This window comes from Dermacentor silvarum, chromosome 7, assembly GCF_013339745.2.
Source record: "Dermacentor silvarum isolate Dsil-2018 chromosome 7, BIME_Dsil_1.4, whole genome shotgun sequence".
Lineage (NCBI taxonomy): Eukaryota > Metazoa > Arthropoda > Arachnida > Ixodida > Ixodidae > Dermacentor > Dermacentor silvarum.
This window is the reverse complement of record NC_051160.1, coordinates 140,419,907-140,444,660: the sequence shown is the minus strand read 5'-3', so window position 1 is coordinate 140,444,660 and position 24,754 is coordinate 140,419,907. Positions and strand designations below refer to the sequence as shown.

The window sequence follows — 24,754 nt, the reverse complement described above, 5'->3', positions numbered from 1 at the left end:
TGAGAAAGCCTGGACACAAAAATGGCTTTCGGTCGCGGGGCGCGTTTCGCTACAGATATTGCCTTGCTCTCCCCAGCACCAAAACAAGCAGGCCGACGTTCACTCCGAGTTGCCTTGGAGAGATGGTCAGCGGTGACAGCACTCGGCGAAGCAGTCTGGACGGTCGCAGCATAGGTTTTCTTGGACGGGTGGAGCGGCAGCACAGTAGGAGAAATGGGCAGCATCACAGTAGGAGAAATTGGAGACGGCTTGCCAAGCGCATCACGCAGGGAACGCACCTCGACCTGTAGCGCACCTATAGTCTCGGCCTGCTGAGCGGATGCCAGCGCGTTTACCCTGTGCAGACGCTCGTTGTCACTCCGCAGCCGCGCCACCTCATCGCTGAGGAAGGATATTCCCTCGAGCGCCTGAAGGAGAAGGCCACGGAGGGCCGCCATGTCACCAAGCGCCTCAAAACCGGTCTCGACGAGAGCGGGGCCCTGTGGAGGGGTCGCCGATGGGGAAGCAGCGGGCGTGTTGGGATCGCTAGGCCTAGCCTCTGGAATGTCGGCGTGGTCGGCGTTCTGGCACAGGTTACACGTGAAAGCTTTCTCACCAGACTTCAGAAGCTCCAGGTCCTCGTCGGGCCATGCAATACACTTCACTTGTGCACGTTTTTCGCACGAAATACAGCGATGAAACTGCTGTTTTCCGTAAAAAGGCTGGGAGCACAGAATACAAACGTCCGTACTAGGCGCCATCTTGCTAAGCAAGATGGCGCCTAGTACGGACGTCTGTATTATTATAATAATCAATCAATCAATCAATCAATCATGTTTATTTAACGTGCCCAGGAACAACCCTAAGGTCTGAGTGCTGGCGCACGCATACATTACAAACCAAAAACAAGACACTCAGGGAAAAATCATTAAAAAATAAATGAATAAAAATAAAAATTGTGAAAAGAAGAGAGTACGGACAACAAAGCGCAAAGTAAATACAAAAGAAAAAGGAGGAGAAGGACACTTGAACAATACATGATATTATAATACAAGGCAAAGCTCGGACAAGAACGATGACAAGGATTTATGAAAGATATCAAGTTCACGAAAGTAAGCGTTATAAAGATTCTGTATTCTGTGGACAGTTGAGTGTTCGTGATGACAGGCAGGCACATGGAAAGGTCTATGTTCTCTGGTGATCTTGCGTGGGATGCGGAACATGACACAGCTGAGAAGTTCGGGACACGTGAGGTTACCGTGAAGGAGTTTAAAGAGAAACAGAAGGTCAGCGCGATTACGTCGGTCGCGAAGCGAAGGCAATGACAATCCAACAGTGCTAGTACAGGGTGCAATGTCCAGGTTTGCAAAGCGGTGATTACATATGCTTAGAAACTTTTTCTGGACACGATCTATAATGTCACTGTTGGATCTAGAAGAGCCATTCCAGACGACCGACGCATATTCGAGTTGAGGAAGGCAGATGGTTGTGTATAATTTGCGGAACGGTGTAGGAGACTTGAATTCCCTCGATAGTCTGCATACAGAACCAAGAGAGCGCATACCCCGCATTGCAACACGTTTAGTGTGAGCCGAAAAGTGTAAGGTTGCATCAAAAAGTACACCAAGATCATTGATCTCGCAGACCTTACACAACGGCACAGAATCTATAGAATAAGAAAAAGAAATACTTGCTGTTTTGCGTGTGAAAGTCATGACTTTGGTCTTAGCAGCATTCAAGGTAAGGTTATTATCCTTGCACCAATTAGAAAAGGAAAACAGGTCAGACTGCAGGGCGTGACAGTCATCAACAGTGTGAATTTTCTTAAAAATCTTGATGTCATCGGCATATAGAAGGAAAGAAGAGTTCCGAATAACAGAAAGAACGTCATTAATAAAAATTAAAAAAAGGAGTGGTCCTAATACTGACCCTTGAGGGACGCCGCTAGTTGCCAAGTAAGAAGAAGATGTTTGGCCATTGACGTTAATATAACACGATCTATCAAGAAGATAACTGCGCAAGAGATTCACAACTGACGAGTTAACATCAAGGTGCGTAAGCTTGATCAGAAGCAGCGAGTGGCTGACTACATCAAAAGCCTTGCTGAGATCACAGTAAATGGTGTCAACTTGCCCCCTTTGAAGTACCGGCGTGGAGATCTGTGTCATGAAACTTGCGAGATTTCTGATAGTGGAGCGGCCGGGGAGAAATCCATGCTGATTCGGAATGAGCGAGTTCTTCACAGTAAAAGACAATATGTTGCGAAGAGCAAGCTCAAAAATCTTGGACGTAGCACAGAGAAGAGAAATTGGGCGATAATTCGACACATCTGATTTACATCCAGACTTAAATACAGGAAAAACACGAGCAGTTTTCCACATGTGAGGGAAAGTGGAAGTAGTCAAAGAGTTATTGAATATAGATGTCAATACAGGAGCAAATATACTGCCGTAAGCTTTTAGAATTGCGGAAGGGATGCCGTCAGGGCCGCAGGATAGGGAAGGCTTCAAGCGCCTAAAGCATTCGTGGACAAGCTCTTCATCAAACAGCACCGCACTAGATGTAGGAACCCTCGTGTGCTGCTGACTGACATCAGCGTTGAAACCTGCATCTTTATATAAGGAAGAGAAATGGGCTGCAAAACAATCCGCGACTGCTTGGACTTCTGCCCCTCTAGAGTCAAGTAAGCGAAAACCCTCTCCATGTTTATTGGAGCGCTTACGGATATAATGCCAAAATTCTGCCGGCCGGTCGGAGACGCTTTTTTCGAAGAATGCCATATATGAATCTTGATCCCGCTTATAGAGACGTTTACAGAGAGCCCGAAAAAAGCGGAATTCTTCTCTGTACTCATTAGGCAACGTAATTCTGGATTTTCGGTGTGCGCGATCTTTATGCTTTAGGGCAATTATGAGTTCAGACGAAAACCAGCGGGGATATCTAGAGCGTCTAGGCCTGTACTGGGGAATGTATTTGCGCATACTGCTCAAAACAAGCTCTGTAAACTGATCTACTTGGTCATTAACATTGCTTTTGTCGGTAACCAGTGACCAGTCGGTGGTGGACAGGGAATTATATAAACCAACATAATCACCACGCTTGAAAGCAAAGCGTGGGGATTCATTTACGTCACTGGAGGAGCTCTGCCTCAGTGCTGACACAAAGGCAGTTATCTTTAGTGGCGGATGAAACTTATCGGTACGCACAAGGAAAATTTCGGAACGAGAGACATCTAAAACCTGAGCATTCGAGATGCAAAGATCTAAGACGTTGCCACAGGAATTGGCGACTAAGTTATGCTGTTGAAGGGAACAGAAAGACAGAAAGTCCAACAACAGGCTGCATTTCTTCTCTCTGTAGTGATTGTAATGAGAATATCTAAGTGTGTTCCAATCAATACCTGGTGTATTAAAATCACCAAGAAGAATTACTTTGTGCTTACTATGGGAGGATATTACACTTTCAATGGAAGAGATGACCTCATCATACAAAACAGGAGAAATTTTCGGCTGTACATAGAACGATCCAATCAACAATTTTTCACATCGGGCTAAGCTAACTTCTAGCCATATCGACTCCCGTACACTTTCTATATCGATGCGCCGTACACATCTCAGTGAATTGTCAACTGCAATCAGCACGCCACCACCTTTTTGTTGAGATCCACTGAAGTCCCGGTCACTGCGGAAGACGTTGTAGTGCGGTGGAAAGAAGTCTGAAGACGAAATGTCAACACACAGCCAAGTTTCAGAAATAACAAAAAAAGGAAAAGAAGATGAGATTACATTGCAAAAAAATTCGCGTGCTTTGGTGCGAAGTCCGCGAGCGTTTTGGTAAAAAAATTCCAAATTACACGCAACTTTGATCCTTGGGGGTTGTTATTTCAGTAGCATGAATCATGTCATCGTGTAGCACACCACGGAAAGGCTTGAACAAGCAACCCATTAGCCACATTGACGGGTCGTTCAAGCGCTTAAGGGCTTCTTCATCAACGGTTACATGAAAAGAAGAATACGATTGATATTTAGTTCTAAGTCGCCGGCAGGAGAGGGGAGAAATATTCAAGGCCTTTAAGTGGTTGGTCAGGTCGGAAGAGGTTGTTTCAGAGCTCAAATTAGAAACAAAAATAGCCTTAGGTCGATGCTGCCGTTGAGCTACAGATAATGTGGAAGTCTTTCGCGCTCCAACCGAGGCAGGACTCTTGTTTTTTGTGTAGTCATGGGTGCTTTTTCAGTGGACGAAGCGAAATCACGTGGGGAAACAGCATCTCGTCGTTCAGCAGTGCGTTGTAACACAGGTACATTAGCTCGCGTTGAGGCAGGAGTAGAAGTAGTAAGGGTGGGTGACTTTCCGGAGTCGGCAGGTGTCTTCACAGGCATGGCAGTTGCACGTCGCGACAGCTCGTCGCGCAGGCAACGAACCTCCGCTCGAAGGGAGGCGACGACTTGGGTCTGTTGCTCCACGCCGCGGGAATGGTCCTTACGAAGGCGTTCATTCTCCTCTCGCAGTTGGGAAACTTCTTCGCTCAGGAACGAGATTCCCTCTAGCGCGTCGAGGAGGAGGCGCCGCAGACCTGCCAGGCTACCGTCAAGGTCACCCGGTGGGGCACAAGAGGAGAAGGGAGAACCAGTTCGGGAAAGGGAAAGCTGCAGGGAGCACGCCGTCGGGTCGTTGTCGCTAGGCTTAACACCCTGCTGATTCAACTCACACAAATTACAGCAAAAGGAGCGCGATCCCGACTTCAAAAGATCCAGTTCGTCGTCTGGCCAGGTCACACATTTCGCATGCACACGTTTTTCACACTTTTCACAGCGAAAAAACTGCTGCTTTCCGAAAAAACGGCACGAGCAGAGCAAGCATGCGTCCTTACTGGGCGCCATGCTGCGGGAATAATAATAATAATAATAATAATAATAATAATAATAATAATAATAATAATAATAATAATTGTTCCTCTTATCACACGCGCGATCTGTATCTCGATAACTGCTGTACCTTCAGTATCGGTAACGCTGCAGCATTTATTCACCTCATTTTACCCTATAGCCTTTCACGACTTTACACGTACATCAATAAGTTTACGACCGCTGTGGCCTGGCTGCAAAAATTGGCGTCAGTATTTTTGAAGGGCCACCTCTAAAATATTAGGTACACCATATGGGTCAGCTTTGTTTCCGAAATAAATTTGTGAGCAACTGCGAAAGCACGGCAAAAACGAATCTGCTGGGCTCGAAACTTATTCTAGCATTGTTTTAGTGAAAGCGTTCCACCAGCGTTTTTAAGGTGACGTGCAAATATTTCAATGCGAATTACATTTTTTACATTGTAGTAAGCGCAGCACCTAAATTCCCACTCTGCGTGTTAGCGCGCCCGTACATTTTCCGACACAATATGGCAGCGCGACAGAACGTGCGACCTCTTGCACGGAAAAATCCGGTATCGAGGCACCCTAGTAAAGCCCCTGAATTTTCTAAACGCAGTGGTACACCAGCCATGTTCCCCACCTACGGAATTTATATGTATCAATATACCTGGCCCAAAACGATGTGCGACAAAACACTTAGGCCCAGTCGCCACCTACTTCCCCGGTTAAGCATGTGCCCTCCCCCCTCCTCGAGAAGAATTCCTGGCTGTGAGGTACCCACGCCCAAAATCAGAAATAATGATTTGATATGTATAGTAACGCTACGTTTATTTCCACCACGTTATGACAGTAAGGGTGCGCAGTTGAAGCTTTCGTAGTGAAAATTGACATACCAGTGTGTACCTGATAACCCTTTACTCCATAAATTTAGATGGAAGACTCAGCTGGTTGGTACGCGTTCAGGTTGAAGCTTTACACGCTTATACTCGGGATTTTTCATATCCTTCGCACAAGTGTGAGTGCTGCGTAAACCTTCCTCTCTAGTCATTGTGATTTTTTCACGGCGCCAATATCCTGCTGTTTCGGGCCACTACAAAACTGCACGGACCTGAATAAGACATGCACTGCGTTCCACAACTTTGAGCAACTATGATCTCTTCAATTAACAGAGACCGAAATCATAAACGTGGTAAAAAAATGAACTCCTCAATTATTGCGGCTGAAGGTAATGTATTCTCATGCTTTCATGATCGTGAGAATTAACCTGCCGAAACTGTACAGTGATTTATGAAGGATGCTGTTGTGGGGAATCTGGAGTAAACTAAACATCATGGGTTCTTTATTGTGCGCCCAAAACACGGTAGACAAGTGGTTCTTCATCCCGCCCCATCGGAATGCGTCCGCCCCGGCTGCAACTCGAACTTGCGACATCATACTCAGCCGCATGAGGTCGAGAGCAACACCATAGCCACCGAACTACTGTGACCGGTTATGATCCTGCTTCCACTAACCGTTTCGCATAAGAAACAAATAATCAGCTGCAATATTCCCGGAATGTGGTTGTCCTTACGGACTCAAAGGCCGCGTTACAACAACTATGCCGTGGTCTGCCATCCATCAAGTTTCCACGCAAATCACTAGCCCTCGTGAAAGAACTCAACAACAAAGGCTTCACGGTAAAGTTTCAGTGGATTCCCTCCCACATTGGTATTACTGGCAACGAAAAAGCTGATGCGCTTGCATACGCAGCGCTCTATCATCCTCCCAAAGTCAAGGCTTCAAAGAGTAATCAAGTGAAAAAATCGGACATTCGAAATCACTTTGGGTCGCTTTGGGTTCCACCACATATGCCCTGCGTAACCAAGAGATTTCCTCGAGAGGAAGGCTCATTTTTATATCGAATCAGGACAGGATCTGCTAGTAAACCGGCCCGGTTATTTAAGACGGGGAGAATCAATTCTCCGAACTGTACGGCATGCGACGGGACAGGAGATATTGAACACTTCCTGTGGTCGTGCCCGAAATTCCAAGATGAAAGGGACGCTCTCCTGAAGAATCTGCAAAAAAAAAAAGGACCTTCCACATGCGTGCCCACAGCACCTTGTATTTCCCAAGAGATCAGTTATAGCCCGCAAAGAAACTTCACGTCTCCTTATCGAATTCTTAAGAGAGACTGCTTTGATGAACATACGGTGAAACCCTTCAGCGATATTGCAAGAGACGCTCGGGCGGAGCAATTGCAGGCCTTGATCGCGAGGCTAAACCGTCCTGTTGCTACAATCCACCACCACCACCACCATCCCGACAAGTACCGCGAAATTGTCCTTAGCAGGATCAGCTCTGAGCTGCTGCCGTGAGGCTTTCAAGCTACAAATATATTGATAACACCATTTGTAAAACTAAGTCTCTAAAGATACGCGCAACGTATCCAGTTGATCAGGTGTTAAAGATACGGCGAAACCACTTGGAGAAATTCTTCCTCAAGGCCGTATCCCGCAAAGCTTCAAACTTCCTGCAGAGTACAGTGGTTAAAATACGCACACAGTGGTCCATTATACAAGGATATTTTGCGGTCATCACATGTTTGCTTGTTAGATTGTATTCTATGCAAACAAGTAGGAGAATATACGTCCAGTACCTGACTTTGATGACAGTCAGTGCCAGCATGGCTGAGGCTCGCTGTCTTAACAAAATAGGCGCCCAGAAGTGGCTGTAGATTTTGAATACGTTTGCGGGAGAGAAATAAACCGGACAGACGTTGGTGTCTGGTGTCCACAAATTATTGTTTAACAGGGCCCGCTCAATCAGGCGTGAGCGGGACCAAGCGCCGCTGGCCTTCGATCTTGCAACCGCCGATTAATATTTTTTTTTCTTTTTTTCTCTGTGGCACTTTTTTAACGGGGCTAAATATTTTTTTTGCCACTTGCATATGACAATGGCAAGATGAAAGCAAGCCGTGCATCCTCACTACCACTCGACAGCCCCATGTATTGCACCATGCGTTTAGGCACGTTTTTTACGCAATGTTAACACGCAACCACGGACGGAGAAAAAGTTGCAAGATAGGAAAGAGCGTCACTTGCAACAAAGTTTTATTGGAAGCAGATCGGATCACATTTATAGGAGAAGGTGGCCACGTGCGCACAGTACTCAAACAAAATTTGCATCGTTATCCAATCATACGTGCAAAACCTGGTGTTCTGCGCTGCGTAAAGCCACAGACATATTGCTGACACAAATGTCACGTTTCGTATTGACCGTATAGGTTAACAAACACCAGGCAAATTAACAAGTGTCGAGGCCAGCCCAACTTCTGGTCCTGGGGGACCTTACGTTACCTGAAGACATTTCGAACACACTGAAGAAATGACCCAAATACTCTGTGTATCCTGGTGTGCAGGCGCATGACCTGCTGGTGTTCAATGTGCGTGTAGCCAACAAGGCAGACAGCGACGACCGCGAGAGGTGACTTTTGGATGTTGTGGACTGCCTTTTGCAAACCGTTCAACATACTCAGCTACGCCAAGAGGACTCAACCCGTGACGTCGTGACTTATTAACGAAACAGCGTTAAGGGCCGCATGTCGCAGAAAATCCGGCGTCGGCAACCGGCGTGCGATGTCGGCGGGTGGCGGAGAAAATCATCCCCAACCATGCATGCCCTCCGAATATACTTAGGAATATACATATGCCCCGCCTTCATATATGACGTGTGGTATATGCGGGTTATTTTGCCACACCATTCTATCACTAATGTTGCTCATACCTTGTCTCACATTCTTGACGCACGGCGGAGCAAAAACGCTTCTTCCGTCACTTGAAAGGCTGTGGGGGGACGGGAGAGAGGGAGGGGAGGCGACGTTTATCTGCCGCACCAAATGCGCATTAACGCCATAACGTCTAGGGCCCCGTGTCGCAGAAAATCCGGCGTCGGCGTCGGCATTAGCGTCCGCGGCCGAGAAAATCATCCCCAACCTCTTTTAGGTATGCCAGACCATTCTATCATTAATGTTGCTCATACCTTGCCTTGCATTCCTGGCAAAGCTATTCCTCGGAATTTCGAGAATGACAATTCACAAACAAATGTCATGAAACAAAATACCCACAGCGCAGGCCTCTTATGTTAAATCTTCTCAGACTGAAATATTAAAGGTGCGAAACAAACACGGGAACCAGATAAAAAAAATGATATACTTTCTTTGGCGCGGTTGTGCACTATCTCCGGTATCGGCGCACGCAAGAGGCTGCGTTTCTATCAGAAAGCTCGCCTATGTTCATAGCGTTCGCCGCCAGTGTTTTCCCGTAACATTATGGTTGCATAAGCTGTGGTCGTCAGGAACCGTGAGAAGCAGTCAGGGATCTTTGAATGCTATCGCGTTCCAATCTTAAAAGCGAAGCTTAAGCGTCCTCCAAATTTTGGCAAATAAAACAATATTCGCTTCCAACAAGCAGACAAAGAAGGTGGCTATGTTGTGTTACCCTGTCAGGCTTTTCGTGAAAAAGCTGCACAAGCAAACGTCAAGAATTTCATCCCAGCAAAGAGCTACGCAAATAAGCTAAAGACGAAGGCCATAAGCGCTGTGTAAAGATCTCGAGAAATTATCTAAAGCTCTGTATGCTTCCAAGCGTGCATCCTTGTCAATGTCTTTTTTTTGTGTAAAAAGCCACAAGCCAGATATGCCATTTACGTGCACTTTTAGTGAGCGTGAGTGCTGGGTGCGAAATGGTAGCCGTTATTTACTAAAGCATCTAAGTGCACTGAATGTAGATGACCCGTTTGCTGTCAAGAATTCCACAGATGTTAAATGGTATCTGCAAAACCTGGACTCCACTGGGTCTGCCTTCTGAGTGGACGTTTTATTCAGTTCCACATGCAGAACTGCTTCCGATCGTTAGGGCCTGCATCGAAGAAAATTGTGATCTCGCCTTTCAGAGGGGCACAGGCATATCGGTTGATAACTTCATGACTTTGCTAGAATTTATCCTTGTTAAACTTTTGTCCCTTATGTTGATCATGTGTACATTCAACGTAAGAGCATTTGCATCGGTTCCTGTGTCGCGCTTGCTTTATGTAACATACTTTATCTGCTGTTGACCGAGAGTTCGCCTTTGGCTCTTGACGATGCAAAGGTGTAAGAAGTTTTCAGGTATGTGGACGATTTTTTTTTTTGGGGGGGGGGGGGATCTTAAAATTTACCATTTCTGCTATGACCACTAATACAGCGGAAGAACTTTTAGCGGTATTTGGACAACATGGCAAAGGGCTTTCTTTCACGCATGAGTTTCCTTTGCATGTCAAGCTGTAGTTCTTAGATTTAGGTCTAATCTTTCCTGGAAGACACATTTGTTGGACTTACGGCCTGCACTCATGCATAGAGCTTTTACTGCTTGACTCGGTGCATACTAAGCTTGTTCAAAGGGCAATAGCTTCCATGTGCCTTGAGGCGGCGTTGGTGAGGTCTTGTTTTCACAAAATTCAGGAAAGCTTTAACTATCGGGTTGCACGGCTACGATCAGCCGGATACCCGTGTTCTGTCACGGTCGCTGTAGCGGAGACCCTCCTTTAATAATTGAAGGGTAAGCGGAAAGCCAAGCTGCTAGTGGAAAAAAGGCCGCAGGTTGCTCCGTACGCGCATACGTGGCTCAAAATTTAAAGAAAGTGGCCAGCAGGTCCAAGTACCTATTGTTTTTGTGGCTCCACGGAAACTTGCTAGTTTGCGCCCACGCATCTCGGGCCAGCAGAAGCTGATTCTTTGTGGTAAAAAGCAAGCAAGGCCGTATGCGACGGACTTGCGCGGTCGGTGTAGTGCAGGAAATTTCACTTGTGGCGGGCTATATGATCGCCAGACAGGTAATTGCGTCTATGATAGGACAAGGGAAGACGAGCTGACCATGAAGAATAAGATTAGCGCACACTTAATTATGCACTGCGTGCTCTGCAAGTGCGGGCGAGATTTTTCCAATATCCGCATTGTTGGTAGAAGCAACGATTCCTGGGCACGAGAATTAATGGAGGCTCATTTCTTCAATATGAAACGTGACGTGTGTCAGCGATACGTCTGTAGCTTTACGGAGCACAGAACGTCAGTTCTCGCGCTTTAAGATTGGATAACTATGCAAATTTCGTTTCGGTACTGTGCGCAAATTTACGTGCGCACGCGGCCACCTTCTCCTATAAATGTGATCACGTCTGCTTCCAGCAAACTTAGTTTCAAGTGACGCTCTTTCCTGTCCTGAAACTATTTTTCCGCCCGTGGTTCCGTCTTAACTTTGCGTAATGAGAATAACCAACTAGCCCAGTAACACGTATAGATAGGCACGCTTATCGCGCTGTTTTACAGCATGTTTATACCACTGTTTTTATATGTGCTGTCTAGCACATGTAAAAGCAGCGCAATAAACTTACTTAAACGCATGACTCGACGAATGTTGCTGCCAGACAGAAATGAGGACGCACTGCTTGCTGTCATCTCTCCCTTTTTTAACACCACCTAGATTATAAGGCTTCTACATGCCCTTCCCTTCGACGCGTGACTCAACAACGACGGACGGAGAAGCCACAGGCGCCGCTGCTGTACACCTATATGCCTTTGCGCACCGCCGTGCCATATGCGAGTGCGGTTGGGGTCACGAAAACACATGTACAATAAAGAAAATACAAGAAAGACTATTGGTGCAACAGTGTAAGTATGCAAAAAGTATTTGCAGACCACGAAAATGTCTGTCTCTATTATTTCATCTTCGCATCTTGGTCAAACGTACTTGTTATTCCACAAAAGAATCATATATTTTCTTGATTGAGCAACTGACATTGCGTAGACATCAGCAACGTAGTGGTCACGCATTTTTTTTTTTTTGAAGTTGTTCGTCGGAGCCAAAAATTTCGGCTGTTAGAATTTGTGCGCTGTGACACATGCTCGTATATCTGCCATGGGGATAAGTGAAATTACCTGGTTTATTCTGTGTTACTGAATACTGCAGTGACTTTGATGGCCATTGAGAGCGTGCGTGTTCATACGCCCAGCCGGTGCATGTTGGGTAAACGCCATTTTACATGCCTATATTATACCTGGAAAACACTGGTAACACCCACAAACACCGCTCTCATAGTTTCTTTTGGTTCAGGTTTCTCATTCGTTTATTGTGCGAAGCCTGGGTACTTTGTCGGTGCGCTTAGAGATATGCAAGCCAAGCCTAGGTTCAGTTTGTCCGATTGTATTGGTTGACGTAGTTACTATGCGCTGATATGTACTATGATATCGGCCAGAAAAGTAAACGGGCCACGACTCCAACGGCCGGAGCGGCTGCGTGGCCACAACGGGGCGCTGCTGTCTCGCTCCGCGCGCTTGGTTCGAGAGTGCCGTGGGGGACGTTAAGCTTCTCCCTCACTCTGGCGCTGTGTCTTGTCACACTTGATAAAAGGTCTAGTGCGTCGTCCGGTTGCTCTGCATCTGTTGCCGCATACCTGGGTAATTACGATTACCCAGGTATGCGGCAAAACGGTTAGATACATAGATATATACATTGGCCTCGGAAACTGCGTAGAGTGTCCTAAGAATCCGAACGTAAAAAAATCTGTATTGATCGGCTACCGAACCAAACAAGGGTATTATAGGGTAGTAATAGAAAATTCTAACGCGAGCAGTCAAATTGTAGTCAGTGGTTGCAATGCAGTAGATGCTAATCAGTGACTGCAAACGACTCAGGATTCTGCATCATAATTTCTGGTGATTTTGGCGTTACGGAAGGCCAATGCATTTGCACTTTACGTACATTCTATACTCTACCCTTTTATCTACAACGAATTGAACATGTACAGTCACTTTTAAATGTGTGTTTTCTTCGAAAAGCAACACGCAGCGGGGCTAGCACTGGTTGCCATCGAAGTAAGCTACTGCGCGTAGATTTTTTACTCGTGCGACATATACATAAGCTGGTCAGAAATGATATACAAAACTTTGAGCAAAATTATTTAAATGTTTACACACATATGATTGTCGACATACACACTAGGACTTTGACACGAGACGAACAAATTATGACGTTCAAAAGCTTTCGTTATTATACCTCGTACCTTAGACGCTCATCAATTTCTAATTAGTCATTAGTCTAATCAATTTTCTAATTAGGCAACATTCAAACGGCAACCTTCCTACAAATTGTTTAAACAGTTTTCTCTTGGGAGAGATATAAACCGCTGTCGTAACCTTTGTCGTGTTTTCTTCTTCAGTGACCTTGTTATAAAATCTCTATCTACAATGAACGCTTTTTAAACTGTTGTTTTGCATGCTACCTGGTGATTTGCATTGCTCAAGCAAACTTTAGCTTCGTACATATTACTTTTGTATTTGTTGCTATTTTACGTGCGACAAGGACCTTGTTTGATTCCCACTTCATGACCTTGTAAACATTATATGTAACATTTTGTGAATCGTGTGCTGCAAACACATCTTCTTGAACTACCGAGGGGAGGCTGGGCCTTTGTCTTTTAGCCTAATCTTCCTCGGTCGGCAGTATATACTGTGAACCGAAATAAAAATGTTGTGTTTCTTTTTCTTTATTGCTCAAAACTTTCTTTCTGGGGCATTGCTTGCTTCTACGACAACAGCCAATACCCCAAGCTTTCTGTAAAGTAGCAGTATTTTTTTTTTGTAATTACCTCCAGTGTACGCAACTTCGGCGGTGACGTCACAATGACAAGGAAGCATGTCAGCTATGGTAACGACGGCGGCGTGGTGAAGACGCTTCGTAGACAGGCGTCACGGACAACGAAGAGCCATCTTTCCAAAAGGAGCAAGCTAATTATGGCTTCTATGCTAAAAGGCGCGCTGCGAAGGACTGCATCATAATGCATCGCTGCACACCAAGTAAGCCATGTGTGTTCATTGGGATAAAATTACATCGACGCCTTCATTTAGCTCGAATGAGTAAGGCTGTCACAGTCATTTACGCCAGAACTTCTTCGCGGGACGCACAAGGTGGCCTTCGTCCGCTGCAATATTGCTTGCTATGGCCACTGAAATATCTGGTAAATATTTTCAGAATATTGGCGAATATTCTCAGTGTCTTCGATGCGGAGAGGCAGACGCACAAGTGCCTGAAATAAATTGCGAAGCACGGAACCTGCGCTATAGCTAAGCGGTCATAGCATCTTGCGCCCAATTTCGCACCGCCACTGTGGCTGTAGAAGGCAAAGGTTGGCTTGTCCTCTAAATATGGTGATGAAGAATCTGAGTATGAGGAGGTGAGGAAATGACCTTACGACAATGAAACACAAAGACTACAAGACAATGATAGCCCCGACATGCTAACGGAGGCGCAAGCAAAAGGGCTAACGCTAGCACACGTAACCCCATTTCAATGCCTCAAGAGAAAGCTTTAGCTCGGGGGCCTCCTGGCTATATACATGTAAAACGAGATATCTTTTTTCCGCAACCACCGAAAGTAGTTTGATGAGGTTTCTTGCATTCAAACAAAAAGTTGTAATCTAGTGACTGTTGTAAACATATTATTTATTTAGGCCGTTAGATTGTTTATACAAATTACGGGAATATCACGTTTACAACTATATAACTCAGCAGTGAAAACTGATATCATAATTCTGTAAACTTCATGTGACAGTACAGCTAAAGCGGACCAGATTATACTTGGCTTTTACATACACCACTGATACGTGAGTAGGCATCTCGCAAAACCTTTGTAAACGTTGTAGCAAATTCACGTGGGACTCAAATTATTAAATCAAGTTTGCCCGCTTTGAATGTTCTAATGAATGCAGTTTACAGAACTGCAACATCTGTTCCCGTTGCAGTATTACAGATTTGTAAACATCGAGCTTCTAATTTTTCGAACTTCGAAGTTTTAGGCAATTTTTGTAAAAGAATACAACCCTAAATGAATTTTCGCTTCCAACAGGGACTAGAATATACCTTTCTCTGCGATATGCAAGGAATAAATATTGATGTGTTGACTTAGCTGGTATCCGAGAGAAGTACGTACAGCAGCGCAGATCTCGTAAGTGCTTGCTTGGGCGCACAACTGAACAATTTATAATTGTCAGTTGGCTGAGTAGTGAAAGCTGTGTACCGAGCATGTCCGTATTTATTTATTTACGCGTGCATGCAAGTAGTATGCCTGTTTCATTGAGCCGGAGCTCTAGTTGCCGTAGCAAGCCAGCTACGGCAGCTACGCTACGATTCGATTCGATGGCCAGCTACGCTACGCCCATCGATTCAAAGTGAGGCGACATATTCTCGAAAACACGACGCTTGCCGCCATAACCGGCGAGCTCTCAGAAAAATTACTCTCAAAAATATCCACAAAAACTTCGTAAAGGGAGTAAAAAAAAAAGCCCGACTATTCTGCCCAACAATTTTCACACGGATGAAAAAACTACTCCCTTTTTTACATGCAAAAACACGGTCACCATGGGAGTAAACGTTTAACCTGACTTGTACGTAGTATAAAAAATCCAGAAACGGAAATGCGATACGGGACGAGCGGTTCACTCCCACTTCGTGTTATTTCTGTTTACAGTTTACCTTCCTACTCCGCTTTCCTCCACGCGCTGGTTTCGCTATCGCCGTCTTTCATTTCCCGCTGCGTTCCGCGTTCGCTCTCCTTCGCTGTGCTCGTTCGCTCGGTTACGAGGTACGACGCCGACGTGCGCCGCAGGAACTGCCAAGAGCTGCGCTCTAAAACAGATGCTTTGCTATTCTCATGTTAAGACGGCTCTTAGTGGCAGTGATTAAGAAGGTATCAAATAGTCTAGCGGGCGCACTGCCAATCCTTTCCGGATGCGAAACCAGCCTTGTACAATGTCCACGTGGGAACCTATGGAATCGCACACCGGCGTATTAGATCATTCCTACCACTGCCAAAATGCTTGTATAGGCATTTTGGCACCATCATCATCAGCCTATATTTTATGTCCAATGCAGGACGAAGGCCTCTCCCTGCGATCGCCAATTACCCCAGTCTTGCGCTTGCTGATTCGAACTTGAGCCTGCATATTTCCTAACTTCATCACCCCATCTAGTTTTCTGCTGCCCTCGACTGCGCTTCCCTTCTCTTCGTACCCATTCTGTAACTCTAGTGGTGCACCGGATATCTATGCTACGCATTACACGGCATACCCAGCTCCATTTTGTTCTCTTATTGTCAATTAGAATATCGGCTATCCCCGTTTGCTCTCTGATCCACACCGCTCTTTTTTGGCATACCATTGTCAATATGTCCGTACGACACCTGTCACGAGAAAGAAAACGATGTACCAGTGAGCAGCACACATTTGTGATTGAGGCAATAATGGTAACCACAGAGTACTTGCGCACACTGAAAAATCTTTCTGCATACCTTCATTTCTCTCTCTCCCCCTTCGTTCCCTCTCTAACGCATTCTAAATGAAACAGAAATGAAATTAGCGATTTTTGTGTGCTCACGCCGCCATTTGCGTGCTATAGGCTCCTTAGTATGAGCCCTTGAATAATTTCGACACTCCGGGTCCCTTAACAGTTCCACTAAATATTAGTATATGAGCGTTATTGCACTCCGCCCCAGGTGGAGTGCGCAATGGGCATCGAACCATGGCGACCTCTTGCTTAGCTGCAGGAAGCAGCAACAAGTGATCAGGAGCAGCGGGTGTCGTTTCGAATATTTTAGAGACTCGTGAAACATATTGCAAGCATAACATTGTAAGTTTAGGGATTAAGAAAAGCTTACTTCACTCTGCCGTCGTCGCCTCTGAGGCGCCAAACGTAGGTGGCCTTCTTCGCTCGTAAATCAAAGTTGGTTCGAATGGCACTCAGGCACTTGAAGGACGAGTCGTTGGTCGACGTCGAGATGCTCACGGGTCGAGGGAAAGCAGCGATCATCTGTAAGAAGCAGGAGAAGCAAACCTTATTTTACAGCGAAACTTAATATGGCTAGGCGAAACGAAAAAGCCGCCACCTGTCCACAGAAAACTATCATCCTCAGCATTGGCGCTCGACCGTCGTCGTCTTCTTCCGCAGCTGACTCGTTGGTGCCCCTCGGGTTGCGCTCGTGCTCGGCACGCGCTCGTGCTCCCGCGTTCATCGTCGTCGTCTTCTTCCACAGCTGGCGCCGTTGACGCTCATCATTCGAGCGTTGATATTTCACTTCTCTTCTGTCATCGTAATGCGGAGGCCATGTTTACGGGGCTTGAGCCATTGCTTAAGGGGTTATAATCCATTCATTGTCTTGCGCGACGGACAGACTTAGTTTTGAAGGCATTTAATTTTGAAGAGTCGCAAGCGGCAATGGCGGGCGAATGCTGCTAACCACGCCGCCGAGCAAACTCGAGACATCGAACGCAAGCGACAGCGGCGGACTGCCGGCATGTAGTCAGTGACGTCGTTCTCTCCGTCGCAGCCGAACGTGTGTGTGACCTCATAATTGAGAAATACTTTAATGAACCCTCGGGAATAACCCAGTGATAAACACCGGGGCCACACGTTTGAGCTGCGCTGGTTAACCATCTTCAAGGAGTGCTTGGGCGGTGATCTTTTTCTTTATTTCTGAATACGATGTATGACAGGTTTCTTTATAACGCACAGTTTCAGCATTATTTATGTGCTACGTGATTTTTTTTTCGTGTACAGCGAAAAAATATTTCTGAAAGCGCGAACCGGTATTTCAAACGTTGCCTCCGATATCGCCACAGCCCTATCCATCTATGCAGCGCCACTTTTTAAGAGAGCCAATTAATTCATCCCTTACCTGCTAGGATCGCCATGTAGGCTGCGATGATCTGCGCATGCCGTACTTCCACAAATATAACGCGAGCTTTTTTTTTTCAGAATTTCCCGCCTTAGAACGCGCCTCGCATTATATTCTGGCTCGTGTCATGTATACTCGTAATATATTTTTTTCTATTTCGGGGAGATCGAAAGTCCCCCCCTCGCGTTATATTTGTGGCCGGGTTGTTTACTTGAAGATACGCTAGCTGTTTCAGAATGACTGCGGGCAAGCTGGACAGACTCCACATCACACCAGCGAACAAAAAAGAAACACGTAAATCTTAGCCCCTTGAAAGTCATTTGTTGCGTAGCGTTGAAGTAGTGCCACCATTATTTCGCAGCATATATCCGCTAAACGTTTTCTCACATTCCCTAGAATCATTAGACTGGAATGTCTAAATATTGCACGTATCATTCATTTGTCTCTTTGCAGTTGCATTAAATTGTCCCAATTTATTCGGTGTGCATTACGTATAGGACTCGAGTGAAGTGCAGTTGCATACCATGTTTCGACCAGTCAACGACAATAATTTTAGTCACTGATACTGTTTCTTTATTACTGTAATAAACCTGCACCTATGCCCTATTAGCGTATTCGCCTGTCTTATGTACCTGCCGTACAGGCATTCCCCAAATTCAGAGATGCACTAATTCGGCTGTGTCCGAATATTCGAAATTTTTAATGTATATCAAAAGTATATATTTGCTAATAGATTCGTATTTGACTTCAAAATGCATTATTCGGAATTAACGAATATTCATTCTTGTTCGGATATAAAAGAATAGAAAACATACAGTAGTGTACAAGAAGAAAAACGCGAAATTTCGAGCCTGTTCGCACGATTGTGCCAAGGGTAACCAAAATTAACCAGCGTCTCTTGCTGCAGTGTAGAACCAGTTTCTGAGCAAAGGGAGGAAGTTGGAAACTATACTGCTCCATATTTGGCGGTCATCCAAGAGGCCCTCTCACCTTTAGGCAGGTTACGCAATTTGTATCTCAATTTATGCAAAACGCTCATTTCTTGCATTGTCTAGTCATGTTTGCCTCCGTATAAAAAGATTTTCGGCTTTGTAGTACGTAATAAACTTTTCTCCTTCAACCAAGGCTTCAATTAAGTGCATTTTGTAATGTTTCGTTCCTGTGTTTTATTATTTTCATTGTGATGGTTCACCAGGTGTGGTCAGCTTTCAGTCGTTTCTGAATTCCAGGCTTTTATAGTTGAATAGACGTTCAGTCCCGAACGGAATTACATGGACCAGATGCTGCAAACAAGCTTTTTTTTTCAAACAATTTCTCAAAACATTATGAATGTGAAAACACGTTGCACTTCGTGCCCATGCTTTTTGAAATGTGGTCGGCTCAATCATTGAAGTAAATAACGACAGCAAACAAAACTACGAAACCAAGGCAATCTTAATGCGAATGCAGTGAAATATTTTGGGGTAGCAGTTTACAGCTCTAAATTAGGTTTCCTGTGCACCTACGTCTATCCTAAAGTCATGCATAAAAAGACATCTGTCTTTTTAATAACAAAAAAAGATTCCCAGGATACTTAAATTTACTAACAACACTTGGCGCTTCCATTGCGTATGTTTATAGATGGCAACACAGCGCTACATGGCTGCGTGTTGGTGTCAAATGTAGCGAACCTAACACCTGCAGGGGCAGTATAATGCAGAGCTATTCCAAACTTTTTTGATTCCAATTATGAAATCGGCCATCAACGATTGCTCAAAAAATGTTTCGGGCCACCCCCAACATTGCCTGTATGTCAGGCGACGTCACGAAAACCGCGATAGCTCCCCATCTGATATGACGTGTATACAATCATTGTGCGTGATGGAACCGAACAAAAACAAAAATAATTATTCCTGATTCAACGCTTTTTCGCCATTAACCATATTGTTCAAAAATGTTCGGACTGCGGCGATTTCGCCTGTCTGTCACGTGACGTCACGAAACCTCAAAGACTCACCGCGTCAAAGTGACGTGTACGCGTTAAAGATGCATTAACATGCAGAACAAAACTGAATTTTTTTTCTGAATAGCCAGAGACTGCCCCGTTCCGAAAGGAATAGAAGATGGCGGCTCGGCGAGCACTCAGGCACTCTCTACTCGCATTTGCCAGTGAGCATGGATGTGTTTGCGTACAATAAACCTTTTTGCGTGGCAGTAAAATGTTATCGAGTCCTTTAGGCACACATACGACATTGATCTGCCAACTCTTCTTTGCTGAGGATCCATTTTAGCGGCATTCTTAACTTTCCGTTGACGCCGCCGCATTTTCAACCTTCCATCGCAACTTAAGTCTCCAATCGGAGACGCCGGCACCACCCTGTTCATCCGGTTATCTATTTTCACTTCGCTGGCTCGGCCCAGTCAAAACCCTCTGCACTTGAGCGTGCTCCTCGCTTCTTGTCAGCCAATTAGAATGGAAAAACCGCTCAGTGTAGGCAATGTTATTCGTTTTGAAAGCGAACAAAGGTGACCTCCTATAAAGGAGGAGAGCGTTTGATTAGGCTGCTCTGACAACGCTGCGGGTCACCGGCCGATGCTTGCATCGGCGGTTACGTAAACTATACATCAGGAGATTGGAATAAAAGCAGATTACAATAGTCTTACGTTATATGGCCTCAGGTGTCCTAATAATAGGGTATCTTTCCAAAATAAATTTATGACGCCTATTCAGCGAAGTGTTTCGCTTTTGTTGAATCTTGTGTTCGTCACTATTGTCGCTGGGATACACAGATAAGAAACAGAAAACGTAAATAAAAGGTTGAGTTATTCGTTCCATGTCTTTAGTGGAACCATTTCAATTATTACTCGAACGCAAATGTCGGACTGTTGATACTGCACAGTTACTGAACCTAGTTTTGGTTCTAGCAGACTTATAGTTTTAGGCGTCTCGCACGCATCTAAAAATTAACAAAACGAAAAAAATTTCATGGAGCTTATTTATCTTGCATATTCTCCAGCTTCCAATATGGAAGAGAAATTGCTTAACGTAGAATAAGGCGAACAAACGACTCGAAAACACAACGCAATGACCTAACCTCGATACGATGAGAAGAAGCGGTCTATAGTAGTTATTGCGCTCGCTCCTATGTTTTACTAGCCTTCTTAAGTGACGACTCGTTAGCCACATTTCAGCCGCTCTTCTATCTCTGATAAAACTACTGATTTCAAATATAACAATATAACTCGTTAGTTCAATATTCGAGTGCTGCTGGCCCAACGCTAACTTCAATTGAAAGGCGAAAATAAATAAAAGTGTACTAGCATAGCAGTCCTCTTTGTCTCCGCATCAAAATGAATACGCAAAGTATTCAGTAAGGGTGATGAAAACGATGGATCGCAAATGCCTCAGAATCTAGAAAAATGAAATAATTTCCCGGGCACAGGTGTCGCGATGTTGAGTCGCTAGACGTTCTTGTCGCGATGCAGTTTACGTGTTTCGAGAATTTTTTTTTTACATAACTTCATTTCGTTCACGGAAACAGTTTCTATGAACTACGCCGAGTAGCATGTCAGGACATTGATTCAGACTGACCTCTCAGCTTTTCTGTCATAATAATATAATCTAATACACAGCATAAGCATAAAAATTACCCTAGTCTCACTTGTTTCAGAAAAGGTGTCACATCGTTCAAATTTGTCACAGTAAGGGTGCTTTTGCCGTATGCTACACTATAAATAGTACACGTTTCCATATATTCCGTGCTCCTTTGGAAAGTTCTAGCACGAAGTTCCCATTTGCGGACTGAACAAGGCTCCATAAAAAAAGGACATATAATAACTTGTAGTGCTCTAGTGGACTTTCTTGATGTTGGAGATCTAAAAAAATGTGCTGAAACCAGATTTTCTGGCGGTATGATGAGTTGGCGCGTGGTGGAGTTAAAATGGCAATCTAAATTAAACATTGCAAACGAAGTACGCCTGGCGAAAGCCTGGCAAGCTCACCCGAAATGCGTCCGTTGGTTCTCGGCGATTCGCAGCAATGATGGCAGTTACCAGCACAGCTAGCACCACGCACGTGCCTGCGTTCGGCCAGCCCATATTATTCGACGAAGGTCTTTTTCGGCTGTTCAGCCTGTCAAGGTAGACGGAATACAAGACGACTGACGAGTGCTAAAGCGCCACACGCTTCTTAAGTGGCGACTCAAGGTCCCGGCTCTAAAACACAGAAGATACAGTGGAAGAGGGGTGTAAACACGAAAAAGGGAGCACCGGACTCTACAAGTTGAAGGACAGGTTGTTTGAAGCTCCCCTGTGAACCACTCGCGTATCTATCAGGTTGGTGGCTCAGCGGTAGATGTACCGGGGCGCCGCTCTTTGTTTTGGTTTTTGTTTTTTCTTTTTCTCTTTTTGCTGGCCTAGGCACCTGGAAAGTGCAAGTTTGAAGGCAGGTCTTTGCGTTGCTGGCAATTTTTGTGCCTGTTTAGCTATTTGGAGTCGCGAGTTAAGGAGATTAATTGTCTTTTTTTCCTTTATTTTTTCTGTTGTTTCGTGACAGCAGCAAATAAAAACGGATCCGGTTTTGAGAAAGTAACGCTGTGGAATGTTTCCAGCAGACGTATGTTAGAAGGAACGCACGTCAATAAACACGTGAAACATTGAAATAAGGGGCCGCCTGGACCTTCTGATGGAGTTCAAGCTATTATTCCTTTGACGATGAAGCCGCTATGAATAAAAAAATATAAATACAGTGATCAAACTCACATTCTAGAATCTATGTACAAACTAAGCGTTATTTAAACAGGCAAGGGAATAATTCTCGTTTTGACAGTAGCTATGACTGTCGTTTCAATTATAGTTTGTTTTGTCCTATGGCTGTCTCTATGATTCAAGTGCCTTATGATTTTCACTATGATAGCGTTTCGTAAGTCCTGTGACGGTTGTTTGATTAAATTTTGATTGTGTTGTAGTTGTCGCTATCACTGCATTTTTGTACGGCGTTTGATTATCGCCATCATGAAGGGGTGTGCTGGTCTTGGCTGGTTGGTACATCATTAGAGCAGAGAGAGAAAACATTTATTTAGACCATCGAGGTCGTTGATCTTGGGGACGAGTGGGGGGTGTCCTCATACCAGGACTCCACTGGCCATGGCTGCTCGACGTAATTGCTGCACGAGAGCTTCTTGTCCCGCCAGGGTATCGCCGGTCAAGTGAACCTCCCACCGCTCAAATGACGTGTTAGGCGTCTTTAAATGTTGAGGTTTGCCCCCGCACCCCCACGAGATGTGAAAGAGTGTAGGGCATGTGTCGCCGCACCAGGGGCAGATGCCGCGATATGTTTGTGGGTATATTTTGCTGTATTTCTGTAGGTTTGGGAATGTGTTTGTTTGGATCAGCCTGAGAGCTACTGCCTCTTCAGTGCTGAGCTTCTTGTGAGGGGGAGGATAAATCCTTCGGTTGAGTCGCTAGATCTCGAGTCGGTCGCAGTAATTTAATGGCAGGGGCACAAAGGTAAAGGGTGGGGATTGATGAGACGATTGGTTTTGCCCCGCTTGGTTGATTAGCGCTCGAGCTAAGGCGTTCGCCCTTTCGTTAAAACATTAGGGCAGGAACAAACAGCGCTTGGACGGGAAGAAGTGAGTACAATTGACAAGCTGCTGACTAACAACCACTCTCTTATTGCGGGGGATGCAATATATACAATACACAGGCTCCGGGAAGAAGACCAACAAAACATGGTATGTGCGCAGGAATGAAATCTTCACGTCACGTGCGTCGTCATAGCAGCCCAGAAAACACGTTGCGGTTTGTATATCTCGGCAAAGCGAGCTGTCGCTGGCCATTTCGCTTTGCCGAGATAAGCAAACCGCAACTTGTTTTCTGGGCGCACGTGAGACCACAGCCACGAGCGAAACGTGGCGAAACGGCCCCAGACAAGTGGGCGCACTCTCCCCGCCGGTCAGAGACAAGCAAAAGGCAAGTCGAACAGTCAAATGGAGCTGCGCTCCAGCTATCGTCAGCCACCGCAAACATGCCGAGATAACAGCGCGCAACACGTCGCGGCGGTGGCGTGACTCCAAGACGGGCTTTATCCAAAACTCCAAGTCGGTCCAGGCCACGTTGCCTAGCGTTCGTGTTAAGCGTGCTGACGGCGGTACTCTCACATTTTTCTAGTCGTTAGAGCTGCTTCCTCCTGAATAAAAAAGATGACGATGTGGGCTGCTCTCTGTGCGATGACTGCCTGCCTTTGTCTCCGAAAAATATGCGCTGGCGTCACCACTCAGAATCAAGGCCGCGCACGTTACAAACCCCGCAGAAAGTGCCCACTACGGTAGCACCATGGACGCTCAGAACTGTCAGCTTGGCTCGTTTTTTGTTCCTCAGTAAAAGCGTAATCGAGGAATCAGGTGAGAATCGCTTGGCTTTGCTAGACGGTTTTCCTGCATTTAACGTTTTTCACTCTTGACGAAATAGGTCTTTCACATTGCGCTATTCTAAAGTGAAGCTTTCTCTGCCTTCGCTCCCAGTTTTACCATTGCTGCTGCTTACGGTGTGCTGCTAAACCAGTCGGCATCTCGGCGCATATGGTATTTGCGGGTATATCAAGAAGCTTATATGCGCTTTTTTCTTTTTTTTTGGGGGGGGGGTCTCGCCGGCGGTCTCGTCCGGCACGAAAATTGTGTCGTTGTAAGGTCCCTGCGCGTAGGAACAATTAATGTACGAGGATTAGCGACTAAACGAAGGCAAACTCAGTTGTATTGTATTGCGATGGAACAAGAGTTGGATATAATCGCAGTGCAGGAAACTAAAGTTCAAGGCGAGGGCCAGACCGACGGCATGTTACGCCCGTTCTCGGCGCATTATAGTGTGTGCCTCAGTCGTGCTGTGGGGACGTCAGGAGGGTGTATATTATTTGTGCGTAGTTGCTTAGGGATTGTTATACAGTCTGTTATAAGCTGTCCATCGGGCCGCTTTGTAGTTTGTCATTTTTTTGCCGGCAATGAATGGCGCGTGGCTTGTTTGTATGCTCCAACTGACGTGGCACAGCGTCTAAATTTTTTTCTGCTGCATTAGTGAGTATTGTAACACTGATCGTATACTGATCCTTCTCGGTGATTTTAATTGTGTATGCTCAGCACGAGACAAAACGAGTACTACGCCGCATTGTGAGACTAGCACGATAAAGTTAATGGATATC

The 24,754-nt window shown here is 45.4% G+C and overlaps 1 protein-coding gene across 1 annotated transcript in view; it reads right to left on the bottom strand.

Annotated features, from left to right (window-relative positions):
- The window catches only part of LOC119459227 (uncharacterized), a 33,674-nt gene extending 11,782 nt beyond the window's left edge, over positions 1-21,892 (bottom strand). The window contains exons 1-2 of the mRNA XM_049671271.1: positions 21,562-21,892; positions 16,564-16,715 (exon numbers count right to left, since the gene is read on the bottom strand). Of these exons, the coding sequence (XP_049527228.1) occupies positions 16,564-16,715; positions 21,562-21,657 (248 nt within the window). The 5' untranslated portion in view covers positions 21,658-21,892. The remainder of the gene's footprint in view (positions 1-16,563; positions 16,716-21,561) is intronic.
- Positions 21,893-24,754: the final 2,862 nt, after the last annotated feature.